Below are 11,353 nucleotides of genomic sequence, written 5' to 3'. Positions count from 1 at the left end.
ATCTTCTGCTCTTCTGTCAGTTTGCTGAGAATGATGGTTTCCAGGTTCATCCATGTCCCCACAAAGGACCCAAACTCATCGTTTTTGATGGCTGCGTGGCACATAATAAACATTTTTTTAAAAAAGATAAAGTGGTGGTTGCCGAGGACTTAGGTACAGACATTTACCTCTTCAAGATGAAACTGTTTCTGGAGATGGATGGTAGCGATGGTAGGACAACAATGTGAATGTACTTAATGCAACTGAACTGTTCACTTAAAATGGTTACGATGGCTAAATTTTGTGCTATGTGTATTTTACCCCATTTGTTTAAGTCATAGAAAAAAATCTTTGGTAGTATAACATTTCTGTCATCTCATTGTTGGCATCAATTGATGATTGTCTTTTTTCATTGTTTGAGATCTTCCTGGTTATTGGTATAATGAGTAAATTCGTTAAACATGGACATTTTCATATTTTGTTCCGAGACTCTGGATCCCATTTAAACCTTCTGTTTTAACTGGGTTTCTCTGACACTGCTTTAGCAAGGGAGTGGGCCCAGCCTTGTTACATCCAGGTAGAGGTAGAAACAAGCCTAAGTTTCTAACTTGGCCTCCATCATTGATACTCAAGGTAGAGGACTCCTTTTTACTACTGGTCCCTTGTCTAGAGACAGCAGGCTTTTCCTGGGGGTTTTTCTTCTTTTCTTTTTTTTTTTTTTTTGTCTGTCTATCGGCATCTCTAGCACCAGGTTTGGAGTATGTGAAGCAAAAAGAAAACCCAGGGAACTTAGCACTATGCCAATCCTTGGCTCCAAGGTCTTCCTCTACATCTTTCAGAGATTTCTTATGTTCGTTTTATGTAAAATTTTCAGGAGTTAGTTCTGTTTACCAGGAAGAATAAGGATAAGTACACCTATTCTATCTCATGGAGGTGAAAATTTCTTGGTTCATTTTTAAGAATATACAAAAACTTAAATAATGGTGGGGGGAAAACCTAAACTTAAAGAGAAGGGATGAACCAAATCCTCACAGCTGATGTCAGAGTCACACAGTCACAAAGGCCTGTTTTGTAACCAAGAAGCCCAGTAGAACAGACTCTTTCCTTTTACAAAGGAAACTAAGGTGATTCAAACTACTGAGCTACATTCTCTAAGAGTTTGCTTCTCAAAGTGTGATCAGCATCCCCTAGGAGGTTTGTTAGAAGTATAGAATCTTAGGCCCCAACCCGGATTTACTAAATCAGTCTGCATTTTAACAGTATTTCCAGCTGGGCACGGTGGCTCACGCCTGTAATCCTAGCACTTTGGGAGACTGAGGCGGGCAGATTACCTGAGATCAGGAGTTTAAAACCAGCCTGGCCATCATGGTGAAACCCCGTCTCTACTAAAATTACAAAAATTAGCTGGGTATGGTGGCAGGTACCTGTAATCCCATCTACTCGGGAGGCTGAGGCAGAAGAATCCCTTGAACCCAGGAGGTGGAGATTGTAGTGAGCCGAGATCACACCACTGCACTCCAGCCTGGGCGACAGAGTGAGACTCCATTTCAAAACAAAAAGCAGTATTTCCAAGTGATTTGTTTGCACACTAAGGTTTGAGAAGGTCATTTATCAGTATCATTTGTCTCTTGTGTGGACTTCTAGTTCAATTTCATCTCAGTTCCTTCTTCCAATCTTATATAAGTTAATTAATTAGGCAATTGGGATCTAATAGAAATATAAGGTAAAGCTTTATTCAATGACTGAGAAAATTTAGAACTGGAAACTAATGATCTTTGCAGTTACCTAATTTAAGCTCATTATTTTGGAGATTGAGGCATTGAAAGGTTAAATATCTTATGTAAGATCATACCACCAAATACTGGCAAAGCTGAAAATTTTACCCCATGCTCTTTCTTCATAGGACAATGGTCTTTGAGTTTTCTTTCATCTGTTTTTTTAAGAAATTTTTTTTAATTGAGAGGAGGTTTTGCCATGTTACCCAGGCTGGCTCAAACTCCTGGGCTCAAGCATTCCTCCTGCCGTGTCCTCTCAAAGTGCTGGGATTACGGATGTGAGCCCCTGCATCCAGCCTTCTTTCATTGAAATCTTCCTTCTTCCAAACTCCACATCTCTCTGAGACTGGAATTGAGGTTCACACAAAGGCATCTTTGAGTCAGACTTTGATATTGTGTCTCTCCTACAGCTTTGTAGTTTCCTAATTGGTCTCTGGCTCTTTCTTCTTTTCTCCAGTTTTTCCTGTGCATCCCTATCAAAATATATCTCCCTAGAACTATGTCACTCCCTTTCCCTCAAATATTTTAACAACTCTGTATTTTCCAAATCCTTATCTAGATCCTTAAGGCTATCCATCCATAGCCTCATCCAACCCTAAAAACAAGATAGAGTTTTTCCCAGGCAATAGTCAATATTCTCTTTAAAATCAACGTTTACCTCTTTCTCTCCCTTCTTCTTAGAACAAAGCAGAATCTTTCCTGAAGAAAACATGTCCCTCACTACCAATTTTTATGGAGGTCTCATCTTCTCCAACTCCCTTTTTCTCAGCAAAAGGGACTAAATTACCTGGATCTTTGCTCCATGGTGGCACTTTGTACTATTTACACACCACCTTCCTTTTCCTTCTCTTCACTTAAAACATGTATCTCTTAATCACCAATGTTGTCATGAACTGGCACTTCCTGGACCCACCTTTTCCTTCCTTGGTAACTTCATTGTTATTTATTATCCTAAGTGACTTTGGCATCCATGTTAGCAATTCTTATACTTCACAGTTTCATTTTTTTACCCTTTAGCCACTGTCTACATCACATATAAACCACCCACTGTGGCACTGCTCCACCTTCAAGATTGCTAGCTAATGGCAATGCTTTTCTATTGAGTAGAATCTCCCTTACTTCCCCATATCTATTCTCCGTTCTCACTTGAACTTTAAGTCACTCGTCTCTTCCCACTCTAGTATAGTCCAGTCTAACTACCTTTTTTTTCTCTTTTCTTTATTTCTTTACTTCCTCCCTCTCTCCTTCCCTCCCTCTCTTCCTTCTCTCTTTTCCTTCCTTCCCTTCCTTTCCTTCCCTTCCTCTCTTTCCTTCCTTCTCTCTTACTCTCTTCTTTTGATTACGCCTGCTGTTTCATTTTTTTCCAAACCTGGTACCTTGTCACCATCAGTTCTTCTGCTCCTGATCTTGAGCAGCAGAATCACTAAAGAAAGGCACACACCATCTAGATCTGGCCCAGTACAGATTCATGCTGTTAAGCTTTCAATGGGTTCTCATTGCTGCTCAGAAATACTTTTATTCCTGTCAACTTTTTGGCAAACTCAAGTAAAGTGGCTACTTCATACCTTTTCTAACCTTATGAAAACTTAGACCTACCTCATTCTCCATTAGATGATCTCGTCATATCATTCCAATTGAGAAGATCAAGCGCATCACATATGAGATCCCTCATTGGCCCATGTCTCAAATATAACATTCTACCACTGTACCTATCTACTCACCTTTCCCCTTTTCCCAAAAGAAATTTTCTCAACCTTGCACTTTCAGTTCAATCCCCTTCTACTTCCTGAGGCATTTTATTTCCTGTCCATCATTTTTACTCTCTTGTTTACAGATCATTCCATTTTGCTTTCAAGAATGCATAAGTCTCAAACAAATGGAAGTATATACCATGTTCTTGGACAGGAAAGCCTTAACAATATAGTCAGTTTCCCTAGATTTAGTACAATAAATTCAATCGAAATTAAAATCTCAATAGGATTTTTAATGAAACTTGATAAGGTGATTCTAAAATTCTTCCCTAAAAGGAAATGAACCAAAACACTTTTTGAAAAAGAACAAGGAAGGACTTGCCCCATCAAATACTTTTAAAACTATAAAATGATATTAATTTTAACAGTATGGCATTAGTGCAAAAATCTACAAATAGATTAATAGAATAGAACCGAGCCCAGAAGGAGATCCACATATCTATGAGAATTTTGTATGCAACAGAGGAGGTTTATCGCATCACTGAGGGACAGATGCTTTAACTTTTTAAATTGCCCCAATACCATTTTACCAATTGTTCCACAGATGGAACAATTGGTAAAATGCTATTGGGGCAATTTAAAAAGCAAAGTCAAATCATTATTTTTAAACTGAGGGGCATTATAGCATAGTGGTTAAGAGAACAGACTTTGGAGCCACATAGCCAGTTCAAATAAATTCTGGCTACACCATTTATTAGCTGTATAATTTTAGTCTTATTAATTAATTCTTTATACCTCTGTATGCTCATCTGTAAAATAAATATAATAGTAATCTCAGCACTTTGGGAGGCAAAGGCAGAAGTTTGTTCGTTCTAGCTTGAGGCCAGGAGTTCAAGACCAGCCTGGCCCAACATAGTGAGAACTTGTCTCTGTGAAAAATAAAAATAAAAGCTAAAAAAAATAGTGCCTACGTTACAGTATTATTAGTATTAAATAAGTTAATATATATAAAGTACTTACAGCAGCACATAGTATGATATAAGTGATAGTATTATTTTTTTACCTTATACCATGCACAAAAATAAAGTCCAAAAGGAAGAAATAAAGAAAATCCAGATAAAGAGCTAAACATAAAATCAAAGCTATAAAAGCATTAGGAAAAAATAGAGGAAAGCATTTTTTAAAATCATGGAATAGAGAGGATCCACTCACAAGCTGTACAAGAAACAAATGTATTTGGTTACATAAATTAATAAATAACACAAGATACCACAAAACATTTTAGACCAGGTGCACTGGCTCATGCATGTAATCCCAGCACTTTGGGAGGCCAAGGTGGAAGTTTCGCTTGAAGCCAGACGTTTGAGAGCAGCCTGGGCAAAAAAGTGACACTCTGTCTCTATGAAAAAATAAAAAGTAAGTTTTTTTTTTTCTTTTTTTGAGACAGAGTTTCACTCTTGTTGCCCAGGCTGGAGTGCAACGGCACTATCTCGACTCACTGCAATCTCACCTCCTGGGTTCAAGCGATTCTCCTTCCTCAGCTTCCCAAGTAGCTGGGATTACAGGCATGTGCCACCACACCCAGCTACTTTTGTATTTTTAGTAGAGACAGAGTTTCTCCATGTTGGTCAGGCTGGTCTTGAACTCCTGACCTCAGGTGATACCCCTGCCTCAGCCTCCCAAAGTTCTGGGATTACAGGCATGAGCCACCACACCTGGCCAAAAAATATAAGTTTTGTGGGTTTTTTTGAAATGGAGTCTCACTTTGTCACCCAGGCTGGAGTGCAATGGCATGATAATGGCTCACTGCAGCCTTGACCTCCTGGGCTCAAGAGATCTGCTCACCTCCGCCTCGCAAGTAGCTGAGACAACAGGCTCATGACACTACACCGAGCTAATTTTTTTGTATTTTTGGTAGAGATGTGGTTTCACCATGTTTCCCAGGCTGGTCTCAACCTTCTGAGCTCAAGCAGTTTGCCCTCTGTGGCCTCCCAAAGTGCTGGGATTATAGGCATGAGCCACCACACCCAGGCAGATATGTTTTTTATACTTTGATTTATAATACAATATTACTTTATTTTATTGTTTATATTGTTTGTTCTAGCTATGAAAAAGTCTGGCAACTTCTCAGAAGGTTAAACATAGTTACCCTATGACCCAGAAATTCCACTGGTAGGTGTATACCAAGAGAAATGAAAATATGTGTCCAAAGACTCATACACAAATGTTCATAGCAAAGTTATTCATATAACCCAAAATGGAAACAACCCTAATGCCTGTCAACCGATGAATGGGTAAGCAAAATGTGGTATTTCCATTCAATGGAATACTATTTGGCCATTAAAAGGAATGAAGTACTGACACATGCTATAACATGGATAAACCTTGAAAACATGGTGAGTGAAAGATGCCAGTCACAAGGGCCCACATACGGCTGACCCCATGTATCTTAAACATTCAGAAAAGGCCACTCTATAAGAGACAGAAATGAGAGCAGTGGTTGCCCAGGGATTAGTGCTGTAGGGGGGCAGGTATTGGGAGGAAATGGAAGGATTGGCTGGGGGCAGTGGGAATGTGGAGCTAACGGGCGTGGACTTTCCTTTCGGAGGGATGAAAATATTCCATAATTGATTGTGGTCATGGTGGCAGAACTCAGTGAATACCGTGAATATACTACAAACGACTGCATTGTGCACTTTTGGTAAGCTATAGTATTTGAATTGTATCTTAATAAACCTGATGCACATAATATTTACTTTGGTAATCTAAGGAGACCCTAAAAAGACAGGTATTTGTGCTCCAGAATACCTGCAATTCACTTAGAGATCTGTGTGGCTGCCGTATGTATTAAGATGTTGAGGACAGAGAAACCTGGTTTCAAATATGAGCCCCCAAAAACCATCAGAGCAATCACCTCAGTTTGCTGGCATTGATTTGTATTACATGTAGGCAAGTCCATGTGGCTTTACGATCAGTAGCTGTGTGGATACATTTCTTTATTGAAGAGCAATGATTTTCATAAGCAATGCTGGGCATGAAGGCAACTAATGCAAATTAAAACTCAAGGGTTCCCTAACTCATTGAATGGCATGTCATTCTTCTAGTTGCCAAGCCAGACATCTAGGAGTTATCCTCAGCACCTCCCTCACTCCCACTTCTAATCTATCAATTTGACCTCCCAAGTGTCCTTCAAATTCATCTACTTCCTCCTGTCTTTCACCGTCAGTAACCTAGTTCAAGTTGTCTCCTTTTATCTCAGTTACTTTAGTGATCTCAGGAACCTTTTAACTGGTCTCGCATCTACTCTTGCTTCCTTCCTTCCCTTATTTGCCCAGCAACCAAGGTGATCTTTTACATTTTTGAGTATTCATGACCTTTTGAAATCCTCTTTAGTAGTTTCCCGTTGCTTTTAAAGACCAAACTCCTGAATGTGGTCTACAAGGCCCTGCTAACCTATCTGCCCTCATCTTCAGTCACTCTTTCCCTCACACTCTGCACTGTCAGCCACACTTTTCAAGACCACAAATTACCACCTTCTAGGCAAATATGATGGTCTCTTTTCTCTGGCCTTCATTATTGACCACTACCTCCTTATTGAAATTCTCTTCCTTTGTCCTTTATTTTCTTGCCACTCCTCTGCGTTCTTTTCCCTCTTACCACCCAACTATGAACATTTCCAATATTCTCTGCTCTTTGCTATTCTGTATTCCATACTCTGTCCTTTAAGTGAATTGATACACTTTATTACCTGAGTTCCAGTCTATATCTGCAACAGCCTGCTTACCTCCAGAGTTACCTCAAGCCAACATGTTTAAAATAGAACTTATTGTTACCTTTATTCCTTATCCCCAGAAATTTTTCTTTCAATGATACCAGCATTCTTTCACCCATTCAAACTGCATACCTTAGAGCCATTTTCACTTGACCTTTCATTCCCCTTATCAAATCAGTTACCAAGTTATATTGATTCTTTCTTCAAATGATTCTTACATCTTTTCATCTCCATTGTTACTATTTTCATTCTGACCCTCATCACTTCATTCTTAGACTCACACAACTCCCTTTAAACAAGTCTCCCTGTCTGTGTTTTCCCACACTCAGGTCTGTTCTAAACACCACTGGCATTTCTATCTCATTAAAACTACACTTTTATCGTATCACTCTCTTTCTCCAAAAGTTTCATTGCCTTCCCATTGCCAGGAGGATAAATTTCAAAGTCTGAAGCCTGTAATGCAAAAACCCTTAACACTCCAGCTCACAAGATGTTAGCAAACATTCCACATACCCTGGATTAGACAAAGTTCCATGGTTTCTTTACTGTAAAACTTCCTTAAACTTTCGGTGAACTAATGTGCATTATAATGCTCCAAAATGGTGATATATAGAATGCAGCATTTCCAAAATGTATTTGACTAAAGAACTCTATTTTCATAGACCATCTGTTAACATTTCTCATGACACTAGTGTTCTGAGGAAGAATATTGAGGAAAGGCTCAGGAAGCCCCATCCTACATTTCCAGTCTTATTTCCCATTAACTCCTCTATATAAATTGTCTGCTTAGGCCAAACAACTCTTGGTCTTCCTAAGCCATGCTTGTTCTCAAGTACAATCCAAGTCTTCATTTATTCTGTTCTGCCCATATGGAATGCCCTTCTCTTTCTCTGAATATCTATATTTTTCTTTTTATTGAGATTTAGTTCATATATCATAAAACTCACCACTTTAAGGTATACAGCTCAGTGGGTTTTAGTATATTCACAAGATTGTGCAACCATCACCATTATTTAATTCTAGAACATTTTCATCATCTCCAAAAGAAACTCTATACCCATTAGCAATCCCTCCCCATACCTCCCTTCCGCAGCCCCTGGCAACCACAAATCTCCTTTCTGTCTCTATGGCTTTGCCTATTCTGGACATTTCATATAATCTAGATCCTACTCATCTACCCTAAGATCATGTATGTTTGTTCAGTCATTTTTTTCATTCATAACATTAAGATCACAACACTCATACCCTGTATCAGACACTGGCCAAGCTATGAACATACAAAGGCAAATGCCATTTTACCTTCAGGGGGCTCCCTGCCTAGTGGGGGAGACAGGCAGTAGAGTGTTCAAAGTACTATTATGGTGCTGTGAACAAAGTGCCAGAGGGGCCAAGAGGTTTGAGCAAGAAATTATAGAGAGCCAGGGAAATCCTCACTGAGGAGGTGGCATCTGACTGGATATTGATTTATTTGTTCGTTCATTCATTCATTCAGCAAACATCTGTTGTGCCTCTCTTATGTTCCAGTCACAGTGCGGGACTCTGAAGAGACAAAAATGCACAAGAAAAGTTCCCTGTTCCTCAAGGAACTCAGTAGTCTGGAGGAGATAAATATATAGCATTTCAAAACAGTATGATATGTTATATAGAGGAAGGGGAAGCTCACTGTGGGAACAGACAACTAACTCTGCTTGTGAATTTGAAGAAAAAGTAGAAGTCTGTGAAGTGGACAAGGATGAGGGGTAGTGTTTCAGGCAGAGACTAGACTGCCTCTGACTGTGATATCCTAGTGCTCATTTCTTTTCCTGAACAAGACCACCTAATGTTTGTGTCTCTTAATCACAAAACTTGTCAAGTCATCTTTACATGTGGATGCCTCGTGTCCCCAAAAGCATTGCACAACCTTTAGGATAAAAGCTTTGTCTTTTCCCTCTTAGTGCCCTCATTATCACAGTGTTTTATGTATGATCATTTCTTCTTGGATCCAAATGAATGAAAGGATGACAGCTGAGACAGCATCCTCGACACTTGCTAAAAGCTGCTGCCCAATGTGTCTCCTATCACGTTTCTCCCTTCTGGGGCTTTAACATGAATGCTTTGTGTTCCATCTCTTATACAAGAACCGAGAAAGTAGCTTCTTAGACTGATACTTTTCACTATTGCAAACTATTGTGAAGAAGCAAATATAATCTCGTGATTAGTCATGTTAAAGATCACTGATAAGGCTAAGGGGCCATCTTAGAAATATGTGCTGTCTTCATAGTTAGGGAGATATTGTTAACTCTGAAGATGAATATAATTTCTTCTCCAAATACGGACTAATTCTGGTAACAGAAATTAAGAAATTCAGTAAAACTGCTTCTTGACAACCTTCTCCACAAAGTAGAGGTAGATATTAAGGAAGTAATTGACTGAAGACAGAATCAAGGGAAGCCCCAAACAGGACACAGGTTTTTCTCCTGCTTCAGGGAGACTAGGAATCTATCTAATTCTTTCCTTCAGTCAGAGGGGACCTAGGTTTTTGTCTCTTCATGAGATCTTGCTATGGAACATTCTACAGATGACAGATCTTCAAGGTGCTCTCCTCCTATGCTTTCTAGGAGGACAGACCTTCCTAAATGTCAGAAGAGCTCACATTGTTTAGTAATAATGGGACATAGTGTGGATACAGGCAGTGCTACAATGAACTGTGACAGTAATAACTGCAAAATTTCTGTCCTTGGATTTCAGAAAGACTACCCAGAAATGGAGATTCTCTGGCTGATGATCAAGTCCTGGAATACTGGAGTACTTATGTTTAGCAAGAGCAAGTATGTATCTGCTGAAAAGTGGTGTGGTCTGGCCTTGCGTTTTCTTGACCACCTTACCTCCTTCAAGGGAAGCTATGAAACTCAGGTGAGGAGGGAGAGGGCTAGGGTGGATGACATGACCTGGGGGCAAAAGGTTACCGCTGGGCTCTCCACGAGGACTCAACCCCATCCACCTTGGCTAGGAGCAAAAACCAAGAAGGACAGAGTACAGGGGGAAACATAAGGATAGCAAATAGAATCTAATTAAGAGGAATGCCAAGAGTGAGCTCTGGAAAGACGCATCACTGTCAGTGCCAGTGCATGTCGGGGGGAAGGACTGGCCTCTGCTCAAAGCAATGACTGTTGAAAAAGGCGTTTTTTCCAGGAACTATATTCTCAGTTGCAGACTTCTGGGCCATTGGCTAACCAGGAGAGGTTTGATGGAGAAAAAGCCTTGCTACAAAATAAGAGCAAAGGATCTTTTATATTTAAGTATCTTCTCCCTTATAATAGAGGATTCCTTGTCCTCAAGACTAATTTTTCCTCAAGAGAGGACTGTATGTTCTCCCCAAATCTGAGATCCCTTAGATCTCTGAAGGTAAGGGTTAGCTTTCCTGCCATCACCGTGGATCTGGGAAGCTTTCCCACATTTCCTTTTCCCTTCAAGAAATCTGTTTGTTGTTCTCTTTTCCAGATGAATATGCTATATAGTCAGCTTGTGGAGGCACTGAACAGCAACAAGGGCCCAGTGTTTCATGAACATGGCTACTGGAGCAAGACAGATTAGGCAAGCTCATGGCCACATGAAGTATATTGTTCTCAGATGCTGACTGTTTAAATTTTTGCCAGAGTTTCTCTTGAACTTTTGTTTCTGTTTTCTCAGACCCTGTTTTCATGTTGTTGAATAAACTTTAAGTGAAGCATACTGAATTTACCTTGGTGACCAGATCATTTCTGGGGCACAAATGAATTTTCCAAAGTGCTAAGGATGATAGTGAAATAGACCATGTGAGAGCAAGATGGTTTATACTCCATGTGAACAAAAGAGAATGTTCATCTCAGCCCAACACAGGATCCATTTTATTCCCAAAGTGCTCAAATTCCCAATCCCTGAAAATAGCAAAGAATCCTAGACTCTTCTTTGGAAGGATCTTAGTGGTCACCAGGGCCAGCATTTATCTGATTCATGAAATCTCTCTCTAACATCCTTGAGAATCTGTTGCCCAGTTTCTAATAGAACTTATCCCAGGCCAGTCATGGTGGCTCATGCCTGTAATCCTAGCAATTTGGGAGGCCAAGGTGGGCAGATCACTTGAGGCCAGGGGTTCAAGAGCAGCCTGGCCAACGTAG

The 11,353-nt window shown here is 39.9% G+C and overlaps 1 protein-coding gene across 1 annotated transcript in view; it reads left to right on the top strand.

Annotated features, from left to right (window-relative positions):
- Nucleotides 1-10,938, top strand: part of LOC108297589 (testis-expressed protein 11-like) — a gene marked incomplete at its 5' end in the record, with an annotated part of 127,171 nt that extends 116,233 nt beyond the window's left edge. Inside the window, 2 exons of the mRNA XM_017520235.2 lie at nucleotides 9,945-10,109; nucleotides 10,698-10,938. Of these exons, the coding sequence (XP_017375724.1) occupies nucleotides 9,945-10,109; nucleotides 10,698-10,790 (258 nt within the window). The remainder of the gene's footprint in view (nucleotides 1-9,944; nucleotides 10,110-10,697) is intronic.
- Nucleotides 10,939-11,353: the final 415 nt, after the last annotated feature.

This window comes from Cebus imitator, unplaced genomic scaffold (genome assembly GCF_001604975.1).
Source record: "Cebus imitator isolate Cc_AM_T3 unplaced genomic scaffold, Cebus_imitator-1.0 Scaffold818, whole genome shotgun sequence".
Lineage (NCBI taxonomy): Eukaryota > Metazoa > Chordata > Mammalia > Primates > Cebidae > Cebus > Cebus imitator.
Note: the sequence above shows the minus strand (reverse complement) of the source record. Positions and strands in the feature narration are given on the sequence as shown.